This window comes from Neofelis nebulosa, chromosome 16 (genome assembly GCF_028018385.1).
Source record: "Neofelis nebulosa isolate mNeoNeb1 chromosome 16, mNeoNeb1.pri, whole genome shotgun sequence".
Lineage (NCBI taxonomy): Eukaryota > Metazoa > Chordata > Mammalia > Carnivora > Felidae > Neofelis > Neofelis nebulosa.
The window spans coordinates 34,821,834-34,847,159 of NC_080797.1; the positions used below are offsets into that span (position 1 = coordinate 34,821,834).

General features: G+C 49.6%; 3 protein-coding genes across 9 annotated transcripts in view; all 3 read left to right on the top strand.

Annotated features, from left to right (window-relative positions):
* LOC131498158 (signal transducer and activator of transcription 5B) overlaps window positions 1-11,565 on the top strand; it is a 66,071-nt gene extending 54,506 nt beyond the window's left edge. For both annotated transcript variants that reach the window (XM_058705094.1, XM_058705095.1), the window contains 7 exons: window positions 1,055-1,261; window positions 2,301-2,395; window positions 2,496-2,626; window positions 3,478-3,648; window positions 7,895-7,946; window positions 8,281-8,388; window positions 8,920-11,565. In XM_058705094.1, the coding sequence (XP_058561077.1) occupies window positions 1,055-1,261; window positions 2,301-2,395; window positions 2,496-2,626; window positions 3,478-3,648; window positions 7,895-7,946; window positions 8,281-8,388; window positions 8,920-9,046 (891 nt within the window). In that variant the 3' untranslated portion in view covers window positions 9,047-11,565. The remainder of the gene's footprint in view (window positions 1-1,054; window positions 1,262-2,300; window positions 2,396-2,495; window positions 2,627-3,477; window positions 3,649-7,894; window positions 7,947-8,280; window positions 8,389-8,919) is intronic.
* A 5,719-nt stretch (window positions 11,566-17,284) lies between these two features.
* GHDC (GH3 domain containing) lies at window positions 17,285-23,433 on the top strand. Of its 6 annotated transcripts, none has more exons than XM_058703658.1 (10): window positions 17,285-17,393; window positions 17,586-17,670; window positions 17,825-18,136; window positions 18,434-18,555; window positions 18,703-19,204; window positions 19,601-19,793; window positions 19,894-19,965; window positions 20,039-20,172; window positions 20,542-20,627; window positions 20,896-21,656. In XM_058703658.1, exons 3-10 carry the CDS (start codon window positions 17,869-17,871, stop codon window positions 21,112-21,114), a joined length of 1,596 nt encoding a protein of 531 aa, XP_058559641.1. In that variant the 5' UTR covers window positions 17,285-17,393; window positions 17,586-17,670; window positions 17,825-17,868; the 3' UTR covers window positions 21,115-21,656. The 6 variants fall into 6 exon arrangements, with proteins under 6 accessions (XP_058559641.1, XP_058559642.1, XP_058559640.1 ...); XM_058703659.1 differs by having other exon boundaries at window positions 17,856-18,136; XM_058703657.1 differs by lacking the exon at window positions 20,896-21,656 and adding an exon at window positions 23,340-23,433 and having other exon boundaries at window positions 17,285-17,670.
* Window positions 23,400-24,847, top strand: HCRT (hypocretin neuropeptide precursor). The gene is made up of 2 exons (XM_058703662.1): window positions 23,400-23,518; window positions 24,376-24,847. The coding sequence occupies exons 1-2, from the start codon at window positions 23,498-23,500 to the stop codon at window positions 24,745-24,747; spliced, it is 393 nt and encodes a 130-aa protein (XP_058559645.1). The 5' UTR covers window positions 23,400-23,497; the 3' UTR covers window positions 24,748-24,847.
* Window positions 24,848-25,326: the final 479 nt, after the last annotated feature.

Below are 25,326 nucleotides of genomic sequence, written 5' to 3' on the forward strand. Positions count from 1 at the left end.
ATACTTGTGGGGATTTATTCTACAGATATATTTGCATATGTGTCAGATGATTTACGTGCATCGCAGCATTGTCTGTCATAGCTGAAGATTGCTAGGCTGACACACAGATGTCTGTCTACGGAGGCCTGGTTAAATATCGTATTGTTCTTCCAGACTGTGGGGTATTTAGCAGCCACAAAAAGAAATTTCTTGAATGTGCTGCTATAAGTAAGGTCTTGAGAGAGAGAATTAAGTGAACAAAAGGAAGATGCAGAACATGTGGATTTTATGCTACTACTTATAATTTTTGAAAGGAAAAAACGTGTGTTTCTTGGTAAGCATTGAATACCTGTGGAGGCACACACGGTCAACTAGATTACATGCTCTGGGCCTGCTGGGTGGGACACAGGTTTAAGAAAGTGACTCCATCAGATACCCTCCCATGCTTTTTAAATTTTATATCATGTGAAGGAATTGCCTATTCCAAAACAATTTTTTGTAATAATGAAAAAAGAAGAGGAGGAACTATGGCCGAATAGGATGAAAAAAAACAGTTTATTAAAAATTAATGTTGTAAACTGTTTCTGAATAAAGTGGTCCAACTCAGTTTCCACTCTTCCGCATGAAATTTTTTCAGTTTGAGCTGGAGTTCAAGGGCAAAGATCACACCTGTGCACATACGTGCGTGAGCACACACCCATTCTTTCTGCCTGCCCTTAGAGAACCAGTCTTTCAGATTTCTGTTCCCATGGGGTTTATGGCGTAAACCAGACCTTTGGTCACGTTTTGTTTCTGCGGCCTTTCGAACGTAGGCTTAAACTGTACGTTCAGCAGCTCATTTACAAAACACCATAGACAGTGTGAGGTTACCTTCTAGGCTGTGTGTAAAGAAGGCAAAATGGAACCTTCTGCATCTCACAGAGCTGCATATGCCATAAAAGTTAGAATTTATCCTCAGGCTCAGCAAGACAAATGTGTGTGACTACATTGAGCCATCACTGTTTTTGTTTTGTGGGTGGAATGAATAAAGCATGCAACTGTTTTCTCCTAAGATCCTGGCTTCTCTCCCTCGCAGGGCAGGGTGCCATTTGCCGTGCCCGACAAAGTGCTGTGGCCGCAGCTGTGTGAGGCGCTCAACATGAAATTCAAGGCCGAAGTGCAGAGCAACCGGGGCCTGACCAAGGAGAACCTCGTGTTCCTGGCACAGAAACTGTTCAACAGCAGCAGCAGCCACCTTGAAGACTATAATGGCATGTCCGTGTCCTGGTCCCAGTTCAACAGGGTGAGGGACCTGCCGCCAGCTGCCATTAGATCAGTCCTTCCAAACCAGATGCCTTCCAGAGTCTTCCTGCCCCAGGGCACTTGTTCTTCATGATGCTGATAAAATGTGCCCAGCGTAATCAGCAGTTTCTGAATAGATGGATAAGCACATAGCTTTTTTCATGTAGAAAACTAGATCTTTAAATATTTAAGTAAGCTGGGCTTTGTGTGCAGCTAGTGCATTTTTTTCCTTTATGAAGGAAACAGAGCAAAGCAAAAGGTAACATATCTCAAAAGAAGTAAAGCTTTTGTGGCCAGAAGTCCATGGCTGTTTCCCATGGACTCGCTGGTGCTCACTGCTGTGTGACCCTGCAAAACCAGACTCCCCCCAAGACCCTCAGCCCACAAAAGGGAATGCTGGTAAAGGAAACTTCTCCTCTAGCATCGGGGAATTCAGATGTCACCTATCACATCTTTGACTGTGTGTGTGTGTGTGTGTGTGTGTGTATGTGTACTTCAAGCATTTTATTTTTGAGAGAGTGCAAGCAGGGGTGGGAAAGAGAGGGGGTGGGGACAGTATCCAAAGCAGGCTCTGCACTGACAGCTGTGAGCCCGACATGGGACTTGAACCCACAAGCTGTGAGATCATGACCTGAGCTGAAGTCAGACGCTCAAATGACTGAGCCACCCAGGTGCCCCACATCTTTGACTTTAAATCCAACTTTTGTTTCTTTGCTTACGGCCCCCACCCCCCAGGTGTTTTACATGACCTAATTCAAAAACAGCAAAGAAAGTCAGCTCAGATCCAGGTGGAGGTTTTTATAGCAGGGGTCCACTGGGTGTTGGTAATCGTTGTTGTTTTTTCCCTTCTTTCCTCCTCTCTCTTCAGCTTTTTGATTGTAGGACCATTTGGTAAAACTCGGACAGGCATGTATGTTTGTACGATTCTGACAGTGTAGATGTTTGTTTTCCATTTGATTTTTTTCAGTTAAATCATATGCAGGCAATATTCCAAGTGTTACTCTTGGCCTTCTTGTGTTCACTGTTGTATCTCCAACCAGGAGAATTTGCCAGGACGAAATTATACTTTCTGGCAGTGGTTTGATGGTGTGATGGAAGTGTTAAAAAAACATCTCAAGCCTCATTGGAATGATGGGTGAGAATCCTTATTTCCTAAGTCAATAGAGGTTGAAGCTCTTCTTTCCTCTGTTAAAACATCACACTCTGCCTCTGCTCCTTTGGCCTTTGCAATCCAGGGCCATTTTGGGTTTCGTGAACAAGCAACAGGCCCATGACCTACTCATTAACAAGCCTGATGGGACCTTCTTGCTGAGATTCAGCGACTCTGAAATCGGTGGCATCACCATTGCTTGGAAGTTTGATTCTCGTGAGTTCCTCCCTTTTTAAAACCTATCTCGGCTCTGGTTAGCTGCTTCTGTTGCAAAATTACTTTGACAAATGACTTACTGAATATTCGTGATGCAGTCAGCTCTGAGGAAGGGAGTGCAAAGGTGTCACCAGGACCCAGTTGCTGCTGCTAAGGCAGCCCTTGTAGAATCACATCACGGGAAACACAGTTAACTGATTTTGAGAAACGAAACTGTGTAACCCTGACATGGCTACCTGTAATGCAGCATTCTGTCCACAATCTCAGCTGCTTCCCTTTTGAAATGTCTGCTGCCTTATTCGACCCTGAGCTTATTTCAGTGAAGAATTACTTGGATGAGTTGGAGTCATTTTAATTATTCCTTTCTCCTAATCCACATAAAGGCATGGCCACAGATTATTTCCATCCAAGAACAGCTTTTTCTTCTGATCCTCAACATAAGAGTAGCTTGCTAGTTTTTTTTACAACTTAAAGATATTCCCAGCCTTTCACAGCTCTCTGCAGCCTCTGGCTGTCGGCAGGCTTCCTGTCTCACTCAGATGGTTTTGTACAGCAATCAAGGATTGGAGTCCATAAGAACTATTTCTTCTACAGAGGGACCGAAAAACCATTTGAACTTGAAACTACCTGAGATCATTGGCTCTCTAGGGAAATGCCATATGCATTACCTGCTTTTTTCCCCCCTGGCTTTGATAAATGACTTGAACTACAACCTGTGGTTAATTTTAAATGGAGATCTTTATTGGGACAGTTTTAACGGAGAGTCTTTAATTTGTAGCATGTTTGGATTTTTTAAGATTTCCTGTTCAGAAATCATGTTTAGAATACGATTATTCTGTTTATTGCTCTAGAGGAAAGAATGTTTTGGAATCTGATGCCTTTTACCACCAGAGACTTCTCCATCCGGTCCCTGGCTGACCGCTTAGGGGACCTGAATTACCTTATCTACGTGTTTCCTGATCGTCCAAAAGATGAAGTGTACTCCAAATACTACACACCAGTCCCATGCGAGCCTGCCACTGGTAATGCATTCTGATCTGGTTTTGTTGCGATTTGAGTTTTCTTTTGGTTTTTGTGTGTGTATGTGTGTGTGTGTGTGTGTGTGTGTGTGTCTGTCTGTCTGTCTGTCTTGCATGAAAACCTACACAATCAGTATTTAGTTATTGCTGTTTGAGTATTATTCAAGGCAGTCGTAAATCCTTGGCTATATTCTTCAGTCATATAGAAAACATATCTGCCGCTGACCCCAAATATCAAATTGAAGGGAACAAATTTATTATCTTTTTTCACATTGCTTTTATTTATTTATTTTTTAATGTTTTATTTATTTTGAGAGAGAGAGAGAGAGCACACAGGTGGAAGGAGGGGAAGGGAGAGAGGAGACAGAGAGTACCAAGCAGGCTCCATGCTGTCAATGTGAAGCCCAGCTCAGGGCTTGATCTCACAAACCCACGAGATCATGACTTGAGCCAAAATCAAGAGTCCAACGCTTAACCGACTTGAGCCACCAAGGCACCCCTCAAATTGCTTTTAAAACAAGTTTAGATCAAAACAATTAGAAAGGCGAAATTTGTTCTTCAAAACAGAGATGGTTTTATTGTTTTCTGAGTGTAAAAGTAATCTGTATTAATTGTAAAATTTCCAGAAAAGTATGGAGAAGAAAATAGATATAGCATCTCTCATTCAGAGATTGACCACCAAAAAAAAAGTGTAGCAAATATTCTCCCTGTCTGTGCAGATATGTATTCTTCAGTCAGTCACCAGATGCTTGTTGGGGACTTCCTGTGTGGAGGTTACAACCTAGTAGTGGAAGGACAACAAACAAACAAATACATGTATTTAGTGATGGATGCTATGAAGACAAGAAAGCACAGTCAAGGGGTAGAGACGGGTTAGGGAGGAGGATGGGGGTAGCATTTCAGTAGAGTGGTCAGGCAAGGTCTCTCTGAGAAGGTGCTGTCAGCGCAGAGCTGAATGAAATGAGGAAGCTAGCCATACAACGATCTAGACCAAAACCTTCTAGGTTGAGAGAAGAAGTGCAAAAACCCTGAGGTGGGAGTAAGACTGGTGTATTTGAAAAACCCCACGAGGGGGGCCCAGTAGGCCAGAGCTGAATGAGCAGGAAAGTGTGGGAGGTTAGGGCAGAGCAATAGGGGTGCCAGATCATGTCAGGCTTGGAGTTCAGTAAACGGTTTGGGTCGTATTATCCATCATCTTTTGTGATCTGATTTTTTTTTCCACTTAAAAATGTACCATAGGCAGGGGCACCTGGGTGGCTCAGTCTGTTAATCGTCCAGCTTTGGCTCAGGTCATGATCTTGCAGTTCATGAGTTCAGGCCCCGCATTGGGCTCAGAACCCAGAGCCCAGAGCCTGCTTCAGATTCTATGTCTCCCTCTCTCTCTCTCTCTGCCCCTCCCCTGCTTGTACGCTTTCTCTCTCTCAAAAATAAATAAAACATTTAAATAAATTAAAAATTATATATACCATAGGCAGAGTTGCAGGTCTGTAAGTATAATCTTACAACATCACTATAATGATTGCATGGAATTCCATGTACAGTGAGTGATTCGATGTCACTGATTTGAGAGACTGACAATTTTTTTTCTTTTTCTATAATTTATTTTTTATAATTTACATCCAAGTTAGCACATGGTACAACAATGATTTCAGGAGTAGAATCCTTAAGCCCCTTACCCATTTAGCCCATCCCCCCTCCCAAAACCCCTCCAGCAACGCTCTGTTTGTTCTCTATATTTAAGAGTCTCTTATGTTTTGTCCCCCTCCCTATTTTTATATTATTTTTGCTTCCCTTTCCTTATATTTATCTGTTTTGTATCTTAAAGCCCTCCTATGAGTGAAGTCATAGGATATTTGAGACCGACAATTTAAGTTATTCACAGTTTTCTGTTGTGAATTAATATTGAGATAAGCTGGGGACGCCTGGCTGGCTCTGTTGGTGGAGCGTGTGACTCTTGATCTTGAGCTCATGAGTTCAAGCTCCGTGTTCAGTGTAGAGCTGACTTAAAAACTAATAATAATAAAAAAAAGAAATAAAAAATATTGAGATAACCTGGTACATTAATCTTATTCAACTACTACCCTGGGATAAACTCCTAAAGTAGAATTTGTATCAAAGGATATACATGCTTTTTAAGCATTTTGACAGATCTTCGCAGAATCACCCTCCAGAATGGGGAATCCGTTCTCACTCCCACCGATGTCTGTTGGACCACCTGCTCCTCCATATCCCCTGCCAGTCATAGATTCTGTTCACTGGCTTCATTCTTGCCAGTCTGACTGGCATAAAAACGGTGTCTTGGTTCTCATTTTCATTTCTTTGATTCTAAGTAAGATCAAATGTCTTTTTGCATAATGATAATAGCAAAATTGTAACTAGAGTAATAACAGCTGACATTTGTTGAGTACTTCCTGTGCACTGGGCCCTTCCTGGGCAGCTTTCATATAGTATCTCATCTAATCCTCAGAACAGGTCTGGGAGGCACGTCTGTTACTCTCCTCACTTTACATAGGAGCACTTGAGGCACAGAGAAGTAACATAATTTGCCAAAGTCCACACAGCTAGAAAGTGACCAAACCAGGGTTTGAGCTCCAAGAGTCTATTTCTTCACTTCCGTGTTACTGGCTGTTTCTGTTTTTTCTGTGAAGTGTGTTTCTACTCCTTGTCCATTTTTCTTTCGGGGTTCCATCTTTTCCCAATAAGGTGTAAGAACTTTTATATAGTAAATAAGCCTTTTAGTATATATAGCAAATATTTTTCTCAGTATGTCATTGTTCTTTTAACATTTAAGTTTTATTTTGCTGAAGTACAAAACTTGTATTTTCTATATAGCCTAATCATTCATCAACCTATTTCCTGTATAGAGCCTTTTATATCATGCCTTCCCACCCTGCAAAGATGATTCTATTTCTAGGTGGGAATATAAGCCAAAATTTTTCAGATTTATGCGGTATTTTGGATTAAATCTACCATGGTTTCTTTTTCTGTTAGCACAGCTAGTTTAGGTTTTTAAATCCTATTTTCTACAGCATTTCTTTGGGTTTTATCTTTTTTGCCAATCCATAAAATTCTTTAGAAACTGTAAAGCACAAAAAGCATGCAGTATTATAAAAAGGCAGCTCCTGACATTTGAAGGCTTAGAAGAAGCAGGTTAGGGTAACAAGCAACTTGTGCCCCGTGTGCCATTTCATTATCTTGGACTGTTTCACTGACAAACTTTTTATCCTCTTGACCTTAGTGTCGTCTTCATTGTCTGACATCATTAGGATTATATGTATTCCCATACTCACATACCCAAGAAATGAGACTTCATTCACCAACTTCAGACTATCACATTCCTACTACTCACTTAACTGGGTCTCTACAGTCAGCCTCTTAAAAAGGTAACTATGGCTGACCAGACCACTCTCCGATCTGTCCCCTAGCCTCCCACATCCCAGTGGAGGTTCTGGGGAGAGTGAAAGAGAGACACACGGACGTTCTTGTTAACCAGCCACGGGGCATGGACAGCACTCACCTGGATGAGTGACCGTCAGATTACCCGCAAATGTAGAAAGCCCACAGACACAAAAGAGCACACAGACACCTGCGTGACACTCCCTTTCCTAAAAGAGGAGATTCTCAGAGTCAGAGTGACTCCAGGGGCCACCAAGTCAAATTCATTCCTTTCTTTGATTTCTCTGTGCAGCCCCTGACAAGTGTTTGTACTCCTTCCATCTGAAGATCTCCAGGGGTCGGAAAATCAGTTTTTCCCAAGACAACCCATTTCTTTTGTGGGCAGTTCTAAAGTTCTAATTACGACAGTGTTCTTCTCCCTGTGATTGACAGTGTGTTCCCTTTTGTGTTCTCTTCTGATCTCCTCCCAGTGTTGTTGCCTGGGACACAAAGCAAATCCTGCCACTCTGCCACATCTGTGACTTTAAACTTTTAAGATATTTTTTCTTTTTACACTTAGTGTGCAATTAATGTTTGGTTTAGATTTGTCCTGGAGCATACATTTTCTGTGGCTTGAAGAATTTATCAACACATCCAAGCCAACTCGGAAGATATCTTAACTTGCAGTTTTAATATTAAGGCTTCTCCTACACCAGGTCCCCCTAACAGATTCAAATATTAAGTGTTTGTATCAGATCCTAAGATAGAATTAGGTGCTTGTGTCCTGTCATGAGAAAAGCTGTGATTCTTAAGGGAGATTGCATTTTCATTTCTTTGAGAACTTTGGTTCTCATCACCATCCCCCCCTCGGCAGCTAAAGCGGTGGACGGATACGTGAAGCCACAGATCAAGCAAGTGGTCCCTGAGTAAGTGTCCAGGGTCCAGCCCTGGTCTCCTGCTGCCTCCTTTCCCTTCCCCCCGCCCCCCCCCTCCGCCCCTCACCGCTGCCCCTCCCGCTTATAGGCCCTGTAGGTCCCAGCACCCCCTGGCCCCCTAAAACCTGGCTCAGCCCCCGGAGAGGGAATTGAGCTTAGTCTCAATGGGACCAGGACCCAGGACCCCACTCCCGCAGCTGGACCCCCAGACCCAGGGGGCGCTTTGTGCTTCCACACCCCAAAGAGATGTAAACATGCCCCCTGAGCCCTCCCCAGGTCAGCCGCTGCCCTGAGGTCACTGAGGCTTCTCCTGTTCCTCCTGCAGGTTTGTGAATGCGTCTGCAGACTCTGCCGGGGCCAGCGCCACCTACATGGACCAGGCCCCCTCCCCAGCCGTGTGCCCCCAGGCTCATTATAACATGTACCCACAGAAGTAGGTTGTGTTCTCTGGGGCTCCGCAGGGAGGAGCTGGGGCTGGGGCTGTGTTCTCTGGGGCTCACACTGGGCCCCGGGGGGCTGGTGGACAAAGGGACCCAGAGCTCCTGTAGGTCTGAGACCACCCAGGCCAGGCACCAGCATATGCCCAGGTGGGAGACAGAGATTTGAACAGAAGGTATTGGTAGTTTAGAATGGGGTTGGGCAAATGTCAACTACTCTTCTCTCTCAAAATGTAGATTTTTCTTGCTTTGTATAAGGAGCACATGGGCTTTACATGTGTGGACAGCCTGGGTTAGGGACAGCTGGGGTGGGTGTTCTAGCCTGAGCCTCTCCGTCCAAATAGCAAAGGACTCCACTCCCCACTGTTCAGATCAGGAGCATCTTTCCCCTGAAGCCTAGGCCAAGGGCACAGGCCATCTTGGGCTGTTCACCCAGTGGGGTGTGGGGCTTGGGGTGGTCTCTGTGGCTCATCATTGGCCTTGGGCAACCTTCCCCTTCCCTTTATCTCTTATCTTTTTCTCCCAAGCCCTGACCCCGTCCTTGACAATGATGGGGACTTTGATCTGGATGACACAATGGATGTGGCGCGGCGTGTGGAAGAGCTCTTGGGCCGACCTATGGACAGTCAGTGGATCCCTCACGCGCAGTCATGACGCCCCCATCTCCATCTTTAGCTTCTTCGTCCTCGCCAGAGGAGTTACTCTTGTGGATGTTTTAATTCCATGAATCGCTTCTCTTTGGAAACAATACTCATAATGTGAAGTGTTAATACTAGTTGTGACTTTAGTGTTTCTGTGCGTGGTGGCACCAGTGAAGGGAACGTGTGGGAGTGTGTGAGTGTGAGGGTGTGTGGGTGTGTGCGTGGGTGAATTTTCACATTGGGCTGTTTCTCCCCCTTGCTGTCCAGAGTTTAGTTGCAGCACTGGGGCCGTAAACAGTGGCTGTGGTTGTTTTAACCTTGTGTAAAAGGCAGTAGTTCCATGAACCCTGGAACTTGGCCATGTGTCCAGAGGGTGGCTGAACTTTGACATGTGGCTGTTCAAGTCAGAGAAGGACAAAGGGAGGAGAAAGCACCTCTCCTGTGAGATTTGTCACTGTGTCGGCCAAGCAATTGATATATAACCGTGATTGTCTCTGCTTTCCTCTGAAATGTACAAATGGCCTTTTGAAAAAGAAAGCCGTCCTCCCTCCTTCCCTCTCCCTGACTCCTGTTTTCCTGGGTAGGGATGGGAAAAAGCGGGGACATACAGTGATTGTTGGGGCAAGGGAAGTCACGGGTTGTCTGATGGGTAGTTGCTTTTTAAGTAACACTGAACTCATCTACATGTTCTCTCCTTCCCCCTCCTTCCATCCACTGTGTGAATTACCCCTCAGTTCTGTGTGTGCGCACGTGCGCAGACACGTTTGATGAACCAGAGAAAAGAAAAGAGGGTCACATAACCGCAGCTTACAGTGCTGATGTCCTTTGTGTCGCAGCCAGAGTGGAAGGCCATCCGTGACCCACAGGCGCTGAGAAAGCTGCCTTGCCACCCGGGGCAGCTGCCCTCTGGTCTGCCCGTCCTTCTGCGCGGCTACCCCACGGCTTACTGATGGTGGCCACTCGCACAGGCTGACTGGTGTTTTGTTTCTAAATCAGGACTTCTTGTTTTGTTCTTCCCACCCTAATCTGATATCACAGCCCTTTCTTCCTGTGGCAGGTCCTGTGCCATTCACACCCAGGTCACCTCGATTCCCTTCACTGTCCACATGGGCCATCTCAGGGAGGGGCCGGTGGGGGTGCAGTTCGAACCCGGGGCCAGCGTGCTCAGCGACGTTGTTGCCCACTTGGTACGGGCCACTGGGTGTCAGCGTTGGTAATCTGGGGCAACACAGTCAGTGGGTTTCCTAAGAAGTTTGGTAAGCTGCAGAAAGCAAACAAAACAGCTTCAGTACAACGTCCACGATTTCTTCCGTAGCTTTACCCCAGAAGGAAGGAACCATCTATCGCAGTCAGGTGGGAAGAGGGGGAAGCAGGTATAGCTTTCGGGGTAGGCCTAAAGGTCACTCACCCCCGGCCCCCTTCTCCAAAAGAAGGAATGACCACACCAGGAGAGAATGGCCCTAAAAACCTTATTTTTATACATGTGAGTAAATAAACATATTTTTTTTACAAAAATGACTTCTGAATTTATCAGTGTTTTGATGTTAAAGGAAAATATTCCTCTGTAGTAAATTATTTATTGGAAGATGACTTTTTAAAAGCTGCTGTTTGCCCTGGCTTGGTTTCATACACTGATTTATTTTTCTATGCCAGGCAGTAGAATCTCTCTGCCTCTGAGGAGCAGGCCGACCCTTCCATGATACCAGCAGTGACATAGGATGTCGCTAAGCCCTTTACATACCCCTCAAAATTTGATTAAAATTCCACCCATGAGGATGAGTGTTGGGGAAGCGGGAGGAGGAGGCCTGACCGCTCTCGGACCCAGTCATAAAGAGCCCTTCCCTGCCTGCCCCTTGGACTTCACCAGCACCGGCCCCTGAGTGCCCTGAGTGCCCTGAGTGCCGTGGCAGGCCGGCCGGGAGTTCAGCGGCCCTGATGGGGCGGGACTGACACACTTTCACGTTGGCAGGGACCCAGCCCCAGGGTGTGCTGTGGGCAGAGCTTGCCCTTGAGAGTTGGCACTGGAGATTGGGGGGACGGGAGCCGAAGAGCGTGGCTGCCCCGAGCAGAGGGGTCCCATGCTGGTACGGTCGCTGACCTGTCCTCCGTTTTCCTGAGGCTGCGCTGATAGACGGGAGAGATGTTTGACTGAAAGGTATGCTCGCTATCTGCGTTGTGTTTTCTCTTTTCTCCCTGTTCCCGCAAACCACAAAAGAGGCAGTGGCAAGTCTTGACCTCCTCTGCCTCTCTCGCCCCCAGACACGCACACACATAAGTCATCAAATGTTTCAATGTGTGGTATGTGCCGGGTTTTTGTAGGGGGGGTGGGGAGACTAAAAGTGAATAGAACTTAAAGTGGAAGTATACTTTTTATAATTTTTCTTTTTAAAACTTTGTGAAATTATTTCAGATACATATTTTAGTGTTGAGGCAGATTACTATGTAGCCACCAAAAAAGTATTGTGTACAATCTGGGGCAGTCACAAAATTGTGTATTTTATGTTACAATAAAGCCTTCCTCTGAAGGGACAATATTGAGTTCTGTTTTTTTTTTTCCATCGAGGTGGTGAGGGAGGGTGGCTTTGATAGGGAAATATTTGCGATCATCAGTGTGACTGTGAAAAACGGAACTGGTGGCCTCAGAGAGTGTGTCCTAGCTTTGATGGCAGAGGGGGCATTTCTTACCTTCCTGTTCATGTGATGTTTTAAAAATTAGAGTGATCGTCTGTACCTCCTAGCCTTCTGATTCCACACTGTTCCCATTACAAAGCTTACCCTTAAATTTCAAGCACATTTCGAGTTGCCTGCTCTGAGCTGGGCATTGTGAGTGGGAGGAGAAATTGTTCTGCCCTCAAGAGGATCGTGGCCCAGGAAAGATGACCAGCATAACCAAACATGATAGGAGATTGGCTCGCGCTGCAATAAAGCTGTCCTGAGGCCGTAAGGGAATACAAGAGAACATGGAAGAAGGGCACCAGTTAGCTTGAGCTGACCCCTAAAGAACACATGGGAGTTAGGAGAGGTGCTCAGGCGGAGAGAGCAGCGCAGGCAGAGGCTGGAGATGCAGGAGGGCCAGATATGGCCGGATAGAGCGTGACGTCTGCTTCTCAGCTCAGGCCTGCATCACAATCTCCTGGAAAACTGGCTAAAGTGCAGATCGCTGGGCGACTCTCCAGAGTGTCCCAGCCAGTAGGCCTGGGGTTGAGCCTCAGAATTTGCATTTTTTTAAAAAAATTTATTTATTTTGAGAGAGAGTGAGCAAGAAAGGAGCAGAGAGAGGGGGAGAGAGAGGATCCAAAGCGGGCTCTGTACTGACAGCAGAGAGCCCTTTGGGGGCTCAAACTCACGAACCATGAGATCATGGCCTGAGCTGAAATCAGACATTGAACCTCCTGAGCCACCCACGTGCCCCAGAATTTGCATTTCTAACAAGTTGTCAGGTGATACGGGGGCAAGGACCACACTTCGAGAACTGTGGCCAGTGATGAAGCCTAGTGTGCCAGGCTAAGAGTTTAAACTTCACCTGAGCATGATGGCAAGTGAAACCTTACCAGACTTCAAGCAAAGGAATGGCCAGAGTCTCATTTTAGGAAATACTATAGCGACACTGTGTATGATGGATTGAAGGGAGGCAAAAGAAGAAGGCAGGGATCCGGGGAGGCTGTTTCAACAGTGTGGGTCAGAGGAGAGGAGGTTCTAGATGAGGATACCACAGCAGTGGCCCTGAGGCCTACTATGCAGACATTGTGACCAATGCTGGAGAGCAGGATTGGAGTCTAGAGTAATTCCAGGTCTCTGGCTTGGGAAGTAATTGATAGAGATGCTCCTCAGTGAGATGGGGAGGGGAAGATGTGGGAGAGGAGCAGGTTGGGAGGAAGATTGAGTACAAATCTGGATACGTTGGAATGTCCAAGGAGACGTGGGTGTGCAGCTTAAGAATGATCAGGGCTAAGAGATACGGGGCGGGACAGAGAGGCAGGCTCTGAAACAGAAAACTTCGAATCTCTCCTCAAAAGAACGGACTTCATTTGCAAGGGAAGTTCAAGCTTAAGGGTGCTCTCTGAAACCTTGGAGGTTGTGAAAGGCAAGTGGCAGGAGAATGATAGCTTTATTGGAGGTAGAGGTTGAGCTGGGCTAGCGAGTGTGCTAGAGAAAGATGGGGAAAGAGACAGCCGGGAGGAGCTCTCTCGGGGTCAGAACAAATCTCAAACACTGGCCGTGAAACTGTCCCTTCAAAGAAACCTGAATTTGATTGGATCAGTTTGTGGAGCCATTTCTTCCCCCAAAGCATTGTTGGAAAATATATAGCAATTAGCCAACAATTCGTGTAGCTTAACAGCTGGGTGTGGTCAGGGAAAGAGGTGAAAATCACTGTCATGCTAGGGTTACTGGGCATACTCAAGTCTGCACCCCCTGAATGAGCAATAGCAGAGGCTTTGCACTGTAGGGAGGTGGGGGGTGGGAAGTATATGGACTCACTAAAATGATCAGCCACTCACTACCCAAATAACAATAACAAGACAAGCCCTGGAAAATTCACAAATATATGGAAGTTACACAATATACTCCTAAATAACCAACTGAAAAAGAATAAAGTTGAAGTAGTCACATGTCACAGTAAGTCAAAACTTAGTACAAAGCAACAATAATCAACCTAGTGTGATACTGGCATAAGGATAGATGTATGGATCCATAGAATAGAATTCAGAGTCCAGAAGGAAACCCATGTGTCCATGGTCAACTGATTTTTCACAGGAGTGCCAAAACCATGCAATGGGGAAAGAAGAGTCTTTTCAACAAGTGGTGCTGGGACAACTGGATAGCCACATGCAAAAGAATAAAGTTGGGGGGGGCGGCTGGAGAGGGACGCCTGGGTGGCTCAGTCAGTTGAGTGTCCGACTTTGGGTCAGGTTGTGATCTCACAGTTGGGAAGTTCGAGCCCTGCATCGGGCTGCTGCTGTCAGCCTGTCAGCGTGGAGCCCGCTTTGTATCCTTCTGTCCTCCTCTTTCTCTGCCCCTCTCCTGAGCATGCACGTGGGCGTACTCTTTCTCTCAAAAAAATAAAAACATTAAAAAAAAAAAGAATAAAGTTGGAGCCTTATGTTACATCACATACAAAAATTAAAATGGATCAAAGACCTAAATGTAAGAGATAAAACTATAAAAATCTTAGAAGAAACCATAGAAAACTTCATGACATTGGATTTGGCAATGACTTCTTGGCCATGACACCACAGGCAACACAAGATAAATTGGACCTCATCGGGGTGCCTGGGTGGCTCAGTCGGTTAAGCGTCCGACTTTGGCTCAGGTCATGATCTCATGGTTGGTTGGGTCCTTCATTGGGCTCCACCCTGGTGCAAAGTCTGCTTGGGATTCTCGCTCTCTCCTCCCTGTCTGCCCCAACCCCATTTGTGCTCTCTCTCTCACTCAAAATAAATAAATAAATAAATAAGTAAATAAATAAACTTAAAAAAAAAAGTAGACCTCATCAAAACAAAAACTTTTGTGCATCAAAGGACACTGTTAGAGTGAATAGACAACCCACAGATTGGGAGAAAATATGTGCAAATTATATGTCTGATAAGGGATTAATATCCAGAATATATAAAGAATTCCTACAAGTCAACAACAATTTAAAAAAAAAATTAATGTTTATTTACTTATTTTTGAGAGAAAGAGAGAGCACAAGCCGGGGAGGGGCAGAGAGAGGGAGACAGAGAATCCAGAGCAGGCTCCAGGCTCTGAGCTGTCAGCACAGAGCCCGATGCAGGGCTAGAACTCACGAACTGCAAGATCATGACTCGAGCCAAAGTCAGACGCTTAACCGACTGAGCCACCCAGGTGCCCCATTTTTAAATGGAAAGGATGTGAGTAGACATTTCTCTAAAGATACACAGGTGGACAATAAGTACACAAGAAATGCTCAGTCATTACAAATGCAAATCATGGGGTACCTGGGGGCTTAGTCAGTTAAGCATCTGACTCTTGATTTCGGCTCAGGTCATGATCTCACCGTTTGTGAGTTGGAGCCCCGAGTTGAGCTCTATGCTGACAGCCCGGAGTCTGGAGCTTGCTTCAGATTCTATGTCTCCATCTCTCTCTGCCCCTCCCCGCTTGCTCTCTGTACCTCTCCCAAAATAAATAAAAAGAAACTTAAAAATTTTTTCTAAAAAAAAAATGCAAATCACAACTACAATGAAATACTTCTTACCCATTAGATTGGCTGTTATCAAAACAAAACAAAAAAACAACTTGTAGGGGATGCGGAAAAATTGGAACCCATGTGCGTTGCAGGTAGGCATGTAAAATAGCAGCTGCTGTGAAAATACCATGGAGATTCCTCAAAAAGTTAAACATGTGATCCAGCACTTCTGGGTATATACTCAAAAGAATTGAAAGCGGGGCTCAAACAGATATTTGTGCACCCATGTTCGTAGCAGCGTTATTCACAAAAGCCAAAAGGTGAAAACAACACAACTGTCCATCGGTGGGTGAATGGGTAAACTAAATGTGGTCTAGACATACAAGGGAATATCATTCAGCTTTAAAAAGGAAGGAAATTCTGACACATGCCACAACATGGGTGAATCTTGAAGACATTATGCTGAATGAATAAGACAGACATAAAAGGACAGACATTGTATGGATGCCCCTATGTTAGCTACCTGGAGTAGTCGAATTCATGAAGACAGAAAATAGAATCATGGTCATCAGAGGCTGGGGAGAGGAGGAATGGGGAGTTAGTGTTTCATGAGTCACACTTCAGTGTAGGAAGAAGAAAAAGTTCTGGAAATGGATGGTGGTGATGGTTGCACGATGGTGTGAATGTACTTAATGCCACTGAAGTGGATACCTGATCGGGTTAAAATGGTAAATCTTAGGCATATTTTACCACAAGAAAAAACAAATCAAAGACCTAAATGTAAGAGCTAATTTTATGAAAGTATTGGAAGAAAACATAGGAGTAAATCTTCATGACCTTGGACTTGACGATGGGTCCCTAGATATGACACCAAAAGCACAAGCAACAAAAGAAAAAGTAGACAATTAGACTTCATCAAAATTTAAAATTTGTGTGCTTCAAAGGACACTATCAAGAAAATGAAGAGACAACCCACAGAATGGAAGAATCCATTTGCAAATCATCTATCTGACAGGGGACTTGACTGCAAAATATATAAAGAACTCTTACAGCTTAATAATAAAAAGACAAATAGCCCAGTACAAAATGGGTAAAGGATCTGAAAAGACATTTCTCCATAGAAGTGTATAAATGGCCAATAGATACATGAAAAGATGCTTGGTCATTGGTCATCGGGGACCATGCAAATTAAAACAGATTCAAGTCACTTCACACCCCACTACGATAGCTGTGATCAAAAAGTTGGGTAATAACAAGTGTTTGCAAGGATGTAGAGAACTTGAAACCCTCATATACTCCTGGTGGGGATGTAAAATGGCACAGCCACTATGGAAACCAGTTTAACAGTTCCTTACACAGTTAAACAGAGCTACTATGCAACCCAGCTATTCTCTTCATTGGAATGCAGTAAATCCCTTGCATTCATCACATTTTTATGCAAGAAAATAAAAACATATATCCACAGAAAAACTTGTACACAAATATCCGTAATAGTGTTACACATAGTAGCCAAAGAACGGAAATGACCCCAAATGCCCATCAACTGATGAACGGATAAGTAAATGTAGGGTGGCATATCCATACCATGAAATACATTTGGCAATAAAAAGAAATGAACTACTGCTACACGGTACGACGTGGAAGAACCTTGAAAACATGCTAAGTGAAAGGAGCCAACACAAAAGACCACGTGTTCTGATTCCATTTATATGAAATGTCCAGAACAGACAAATCTATATGGAGAGTGGGGATTTATTTCTCTACCACCTTTGTGAGGGAAAGCTGGTAGATCTTTGTGGACATGGTTTCTGGATTGGGAGAAAAAAAAAATGTTTTTTTTAACAGTTCTCCAGCTTGAACCTGCTCTCCAGGGGTGCGCCCTTCTCCCAACTCAAGCTGCTTCCTGAACTCTTTCCCACACTCAGCTTTCTCTTCCTTCACCTGCAGGAGTTTGAAGACAGCAGGAGTTTGAAGTCTCCCGCGGTAGCTTCCTCCCACCTGCCAGCTTGGGCTTGGGCCCTTAGGCAAGCTGCCCCTTTAAGAGCACCCCCCCCCCCCCAGCTCCTCCCTCAGGCCTGTGACCGGATTTCCCCATCAGGGCCCCTCCCTTTAAAGCCACGGCTCCATCTTTCTGACTGGCTGTGTACAGAGACCCAAGTACCCACCGCCGAGGGGGCCCTGGGTGCTGAGAGTCTGCGCAAGTGGGCTATAACAGGTGCACGTGGGACATGGAACCACTTCCCCGGGGCTTAGGAGGGGCCCGGAGCGGGGACAGGGTGGATCCTGGGATGCAGCAGAGCCACCCAGGAGTGGGCAGGACATGTCACTGAGCAGCCGCTGTGTGCCAGACACTGTGTCAAACCCTGTCTATATCTTCTGCGAAGCTGTTATTATTCCCATTTTACAGACAGGGGAACGGAGCCCAGAGCAGCTGGCTGACTTACCCAGGGCCCTACGGCTAACCAAGTGTCAGAGCCAGGGTCCGACCTCAGGTCAGTGTGACTCCAAGGCCTTGATGTTGTCTCCTCTGCATCACCTGCCTGACGGGTCCTGGCTTCTTCCCAGACTTCCTTTTTCCTGGGTTTCTTGTGCGGTAGAGTGGGCTTAAGCCGAGGGAGAAATGGGTTATCCTCTCCTCCCCCCCAGGACCAGAACTTGGGTCCCTTCCTCCTCCCAGGAGCTGCTTGGAGATGCTGCTGCTGCTGCTGTTCCTTCTCTTGCTGCTGCTGCTGCCACTGCTGGCCGTGCTCTGGCAGCGGCAGCCCCAAGATGCCAGGCTGTCCTGGCTTGCTGGTCTCCAGCATCGTGTGGCAGCAGGGACCCTGTGCTGGGCAGCCGCCTGGCAGCAGCGGAGACTAGAACAGAGTACACTGCACGCGGGCCAGAGCCAGCAGCAGGCCCTGAAGTGGTGTCTGCAGGGAGCCCAGGGGCCCCGCGGTCCCCTCAGGGGGAACACAGGTGTGTTTCCAAGGGGCTGGGGAGGTGGCCCCAAACAGATGGAAACCCCACAGGATAGTCAGATTTCAGAACCCAAGGATTCCCTCTCACCTTCTACCGCCAGCACAGAGGGGCCCAACGCAAAGACCCTACCCAGGCTCAGGATTGTTCAAGATGAATTTTCCATTCCTGGGCCCCAGTAGCCCCGCTCAGCCTAAGCCTATGCTGGGTTCCTTATTAAGGGTCTCACCCATCTTGCCTGAAACTCTTGGGAAACTGTGGCTTCAGGACGAGTTTATGATGTCTTTGGGGCTACAGATATAAGCACCTTCCGGAACCATCTCCCACTGACCAAGGCCAGCCAGGCCCAGGAGGAAGAACATGAGGGGCAGCTCTCGCCTCCTACCTCAACCCAGTACTACGGGGAGGCCTCTCTGCAGGTAAACTGAGAAGGCTGGAGCCTAGCCCCATTAGAGACCCCTACTTGCAGCCAAACCCTCCCAGTAAGGTGGGCAAAGAACCCCCAAACTGGGGGCTCAGGGACTGGCTCAGGCCCAGGGCCAACACCCTCCCTTTTCTCCCTCCAGGCCACCTTGCTGGGTCTGGCAGCCCTAAACAAGGCCTATCCAGAAGTGCTGGCTCCGGGAGGCACCGCCTGTGTGACCCCTACGTCCCCCTGGCCCTGCCCTCTCCCCTGGCCTTGGCGTGCCTTGGGCCAGGTTAGCGCCCCTGGAGCCAAGCACCCTGGGGCCCTGCTGCTGAAGGCACTGAGGTCCCCAGGGCTGCGGGCACTGGAAGGTGGGACGGCAGCCGAACTCCTGGACGTCTTTGTGGGCCTGGAGGCGGATGGCGAAGAGCTAGCTGAGACAATAGCTGCCGGGAACCCGGGGGTGCCTCTCCCCAGACGGGCAGCTGAGTTGCGGGAGGCCCTAGAGCAGGGGCCCCGAGGACTGGCCCGTCGGCTCTGGCCGAAGCTACAGGTGGTGGTGACTCTGGACGCAGGAGGCCAGGCCGAGGCTGTGGCTGCCCTGGAGGCATTGTGGTGCCAAGGGCTAGCCTTCTTCTCCCCGGCTTACTCTGCCTCTGGAGGTCAGCAGGACTCAAGGCTAGTGAACTGGGGCAGGGGGCAGAGGTCACACGGTTAGCTGCCAAACACTGAGCCCTACCTAATCATTTAATCCCCCCAACACCAACAGCTCCGTTATACACATGCAGAAACTGAGGCTCATAGAGGTTAAGAGACTTGCACAAATTCACACGGCGCCAGTATTTGGCGCCAGGTCTGCCACCCCCCGAACCACCGCCTCCTCCCAACTAGGGCCTCAGAGGTGGCACACTGAGCCTGGGGGAGCCAGGAAGGAGGGGTGGGAGGGCAGCAGTGAGAACAGCTGCTCAGAGAACTGGGGCCTGGGGGCCCGGGGGAGGGGCTACTGCCTAGCAGAAAGCAAGGGCGCCGGCCACTGAAGGGCTGCTTGCTCCCCACAGGGGTGGTGGGCCTGAACCTGTGGCCAGAGCAGCCCCGCGGGCTCTACCTTCTGCCCCCTGGAGCTCCTTTTATTGAGCTGCTCCCAGTCAACAAAGGAGCCCAGGAAGAGGCTGCCTCTACCGTCCTGCTGGCCGAGGCCCAGAAGGGCAAGGAGTATGAGCTGGTGCTGACCGACCACATCAGCCTTACCAGGTGATCGCCTGCCCACCCCTCTGGGACCCTATCGAAGACCGGGGATATGAGCGAATGGGCCCCTGGGGCTGACCTCGCCCCCCACTCCTCCACCTGTCAGGTGCTGCCTGGGTGTTGTGGTACAGGTGGTTGGTGCCTACAATCGGTGTCCAGTCGTCAGGTTCGTCTGCAGGTACGTGACCCCCTGGGGAGCTGAGGGCCCGTCCTTGTGCCCTGGGCTCCTCTGTCTCCTTCCTCCTCCCCAGGCTGGGCCAGGCCCTGAGTGTGAGAGGAGAAGACATTCGAGAGGATGTGTTCTCTGAGGCCCTGGGCCGGGCTGTCGGGCAGTGGCCAGGGGCGAAACTGTTAGACCACAGCTGTGTGGAGAGCAGCATTCTGGGTAAGCTTCTCCATCAGCTCCTGCCCCCCATTCTTGAGTTGGCTGCCCCCCATGCCATTCCATGCGGATGGAAGAACTTTAGAAAAGAGGTCAGAAGACTTGACCTCTTTGGTTGCTCCTAACACAAGTCCTAGCTCACTCAGGTCTAACTCCCATCCCTCCTGCTGCAGTCTCTCCCCCTTTCCCTTCCCGGCCTGCTTCATATTTACGATTAGGTTTTGGGTTCCTCTCCATTTACCCTCCTCTCTACCAAGGGATCCCTCTTCTCCCATGAACGTCAGAGTAAGGTGGAACAGGTAGGAGCACCGGCATTGGCGTTGGGAGCTGCCCTGTTGACAAAAGTGTGTGAACATGGGGGTTTGTCTGCAGATTCCTCCGAGGGCTCGGCTCCCCACTATGAGGTGTTTGTGGCGCTGAGGGGCCTGAGAAACCTGTCAGAGGAAAATCGAGACAAGGTAAACAAGACAGGGATAGGACAGGACGGGACTGAGTGTCTCCTTTACCCTGCATGACTCCAGGTGCCCTGGGTGCAGTGGAGTGATGGGGAGGAGGGGGGCGGGGAGGAGAGCTTCCCTGAGGCTCTGGGAAGGGAGAGATGAATTCCCACAGACACATATGGACACATGAAACACCTACCACACATACCCTGGGCACCATCAGGCATCCCTCATCCACATGCCACACAGCTACACACCAGCCTCACTCAGGCCGTTCTATTTCCAGCTTGACCACTGCCTTCAGGAAGTCTCTCCCCGCTACAAGTCCTTGCGGTTCTGGGGCAGCGTGGGCCCTGCCAGAGTCCACCTGGTGGGGCAAGGGGCCTTCAGAGAACTCCGGGTGGCCCTTGCAGCCTGCCCTTCGTCCCCCTATCCTCCTGAGATGCCCCGGGTCCTGAGGCACAGGCACCTGGCCCAGTGTCTGCAGAAAAGGGTGGTGTCCTGAGCTGAGAGGCCTGCCCACTGCCCCATCCCCCTCATAGGCCACTTGGTACATTCCTCTGTGGCCTCTCTGGATGGGAAGTCTTGGCCAGGGTCTTCAACTCTGTGTCATGGGACAGTTGCTCATCAGAACCCCAGGCCTGAGGGAGGTCTAAGCTGTTCAGCCCGTTCTGAGGAGCCCACGTCAACTGGCCCCTGCAGTGCCCTCCCTGAAGTCCCGTGGCGCCCTCTGTGGGACACTGCTAGAGTTCCCACATACTGCCGATGTCTCCTGTGTCTCCAGGCCCAGTCACTGGGCAGGCTGGACGTGTTAACCGTTAATGTTCCCCAGGAGCGACCCTCAGTCAATGAGAGACAGAAGTCAGAGAAAGAGACCTCAGCGTCACTGTCCCTGAGTACACTTCTCAAGTGTCTTCTGCACCGGTTGCCCGTAGTGGTAACCCTCTGATTAACACAATTCTTACTGGTTTTCCTTCCACCCTGCCCATCCCCATGTTTTCATGTGCTTTGTAGGATTACCTCCCAAATAAACCACTTGCACCCAGATTCTGGACTCAGGGTCTTCTTATGGCGAAACTGTAGTAGTCTCATTCATCCTGCTCTTGCTGCAGGCTGGCTTCCCCCACCTTCAGCTCTGGACACCAAGGCTTTCCCCCCACGCTCCACTCCAGGTTGGGGTAGGTCCTGGGGACCCCTACCATGGCCTAGGTCAACCCAGAAGACCCAGAGCCCACTCCTCCTCCCTCTCTCCACTCCAAGCTTACTGTAAATGGGGAAGGACTGCTTCTCAACTTAGCTGGCTTAGCACAGGTGCCTGTCTGGCCCAATACCCACATATCACCTCCATGGGCAGGGGCTATACTGCAAGTCAGGAAGTATCACAACAGGAAGCAATCTCAGAGACCATTTGGGTCAACTGCCCATCTTAGCAGTGGGGAAACTGAGGCTTCCTGAGGCTGTGAGGCTTGCCCAAGGCCCCACAAGCTCCTCTTAAGTAACACAGTCCCTGTTCCTGATCAGTTGCCAAGTCACCAGTTCTACCTCTGAATTACTGCTGGATCCCATGCCACAACCAGGCCACCCAACCCCCCATCAACCCCACAACTTCTTCCTGCTAAAACTCTCCTGTGTCTCCACAGTGGCCACAGGATTCAGACCAATCAGCTTAGCCTGCAAGACCCTTTGACCCACCCTGGCCCTCACTTACCTGTCCAGCCACCTCTCCCCTGAGAAGGAAGCCACAGCTATGATGACCACACCCTACTATCCTGCATGAGCTAAGCACTGTCACCTCCAGGTCTCTGCTCAAGCTGTGCCTTCTGTGGAATGCCTCTTCCCCAATCTTAGCTGATGGAAATCTACTTGGCATGCAAGGCCTTTTTGGGGTCCTTTCTCCCACGAAGCTATCATTATGCTAGGTTGCCTCCCCACCTGGACTTTGGAGCTCCTGGAAAATTGGGCCATGTCTGATGCACACTGTCCCTCCAGTGCTGTGCAGGGCCTGGCTGAGAGCAGGTGCATAACAGACATGCCCTGAATAAAAGAGACTCTGGCTTGGAGATGGCGCGGTCCTCCCCGCCCCGGGTCGTTCACTCTCTCCTATGGTGGTATTGGGACTCCATCCCCTACTCCAGGCCACCTGAACAGGAGGGAAACTGGGCAGGTCCAAGAACAACACCAGGTTTGGCTGTTTCCTCCCCCTACCCAGGTTGAGTTTCCAAGCTTTTCCCCCTTGGAGGTTCGTGGAAGGGGCAGAGGGAAGGAGAGAACTGGGGGAAGGGAGAGGTGTAAGAAGACTTTTCCATTAAGGAAGAGGGCCATGGAGCCTGACAGACCCCAGGGACAGCAACAAGGAGCTAGGCCTGCAGCCTAGCTGCCCTCCCCCCACCCCATATACCATGTGGAGAGTGGGTCTCACAGCTGCCTTCTCTCCTGCCCTAATTAGCAGTTGCCCCCCCCCCACCCGCCCCAAACACACATACATTGTCCCAGGCCAGCGCCCCAGCCAGGGCCTCTTTTGTGCTCCCAGATTCCTGGGTGCAAGGTGGCCTCATTAATGCCCGGAGACCGCCCCATCTCCAGGGAGCAGGCAGACAGACAAGGGGGGGACCCTGGGCACAGTGATCGAACTCCCGCTTCTGAGAGCCTTGGCGGCCATTCTTTGGGCCCAACCTGGAGACGGCTGCCCTGTGGGAGGCTAATCTTAGACTTGCCTTTGTCTGGCCCCAGAGTAGACGCAAGTACCCGTCTGCCCTGCACCACCTCAGAGCACTATAAACCCCAGGCCCTTGATCAGTGGTCACAGTCAACGGCCTCAAAGTTCCTGGCTATTTGGACCACTGCAGACAACACCTTTCTTGGCTACCCCACTCTGAACTCCAGACGCCATGAACCCTCCCTCTACAAAGGTAAAGATACCTGGGGATGGAGGGGTAACTCATCATCCCAGGGGGGCAATGAGACTGCTTGCTCAGGGGGCTGGAAAGAAGTCTGAGATGTCTCTACTCTTGGTCTTTTCCCGGTGGGGGGGGGGGGGAGGGGGGGGAGGGTGCTCTGAGGCAGGGGACTGGGTGGGGCCTTGGAGGAGGGTCGGCCTGTGCTAGCATGGGACTGTGCCCAGCTCCTGAGAGCTCATGTATCAGGTGCTGTTTGCAGTCTCTCATGTCTTCCTCCTGGCAGCCTGCACTATAGGAATTACTTAACCCGTTTACAAGTGAGGAAGTTGTGCCCCTAAGAGGGTAGGAAACTGGTGCAGAAGCCACAGAATACAGTTTCCCCTGTGAGGGAGCAGGCAGAAAGACAACCTGGATCCTGCCGGTCCTTGACTGCACCCCAGTCCTTGGTTTGCCCATGTTGGGACTATACTGGGTCTGTTTCCCTGAGTGAACAAACTTCCGGTGCAGACTCACACACCCTGTTTTCAGGTGGAGTGGTAAGCGCTCTAATGGGGGTAACGAGAGACTTAAGGGTACCCAGAAAAGAGGGAATCACTCTGCCCAGGAGTCTCAAAGGGCTTCCTGGAGGAGATGGTGTGCTGGGGCTCGAGACATGAGTAGGTAAAAGAGCCAGAGAGGAGCCCTCCAATACCGTCTTGCAGACAGAGGCCGGGAAACTAGGGGACGCAGAGTGTTAGGACCGCAGGAGGGAGGGGGCGCAGAACCAACTGGGCGGGGCCTGGGCCTGGGGGCTGAAGGTGGGCGCGGCGGGAAACCCTCCGCCCCCCCGCCCTCCCCCCACCCCAGCGCCTGGCCTCGCGTCTCCCTAGGTCCCCTGGGCCGCCGTGACGCTGCTGCTGCTGCTTTTGCTACCGCCCGCGCTCCTGTCGCCGGGAGCGGCAGCGCAGCCCCTGCCCGACTGTTGCCGCCAGAAGACGTGCTCCTGCCGCCTCTACGAGCTGCTGCATGGCGCGGGCAACCACGCGGCCGGCATCCTCACGCTGGGCAAGCGGCGGCCGGGACCCCCTGGCCTCCAGGGCCGGCTGCAGCGCCTCCTGCAGGCCAGCGGCAACCACGCAGCCGGCATCCTGACCATGGGCCGCCGCGCAGGCGCAGAGCCAGCGCCGCGCCCCTGCCCCGGGCGTAGATGTCCCGCCCTGGCCGCTCCCTCTGCGGCGCCTGGGGGACGGTCTGGAGTCTGAGACGTTGCTCTGGCTGGGTTCTGGCCCTGCCCTCTCCTCGCTGCCCGCCGGGTGTCAGCCCTCAGAAAAAGGGCAATAAAGACGAGTCTCTGTTAGTGAAGCTGGTCTCTGTTCCTTTGCTGTCGCATCCCGTCCTGCAGGGGGCGTGAGAGTCTGTAAAGAGCCCGAGGGCCTGGCAGCCCGGCCCTGGAGCACCTCAGCTCTGGCTGGTAGAACACAAAACACAGAGCAAGGAACTGTGCTAGGCCCAGTGGTACGGAGAGAAACGCACGTGTGCACGCTTGGAGGGGGAAAAGGGGGGGGGGGGGGGCAGACTCATCTCTCAATGCTCTCTCCTCGTCATTCTGTATCTCGACCTTTACAGACAGACAGGGATGGGAGGTAGCTAGGAATGTTGCACAGAGGAGCCGAGTCTGGCTGGAAAGGGAGAGGAGCCAAGCTTGCCCAAAAGACCGAGAATTTGAGATTCAACATGAATTTTCCCGAGTGGCTGCAGCACGGGGTTGACGGTGTGGGGCGCGGGGAGACGCTGGAGGGGAGGCTCTTCGGTTCCTGCAGCCTGGACTGTGAAGGCTTTAT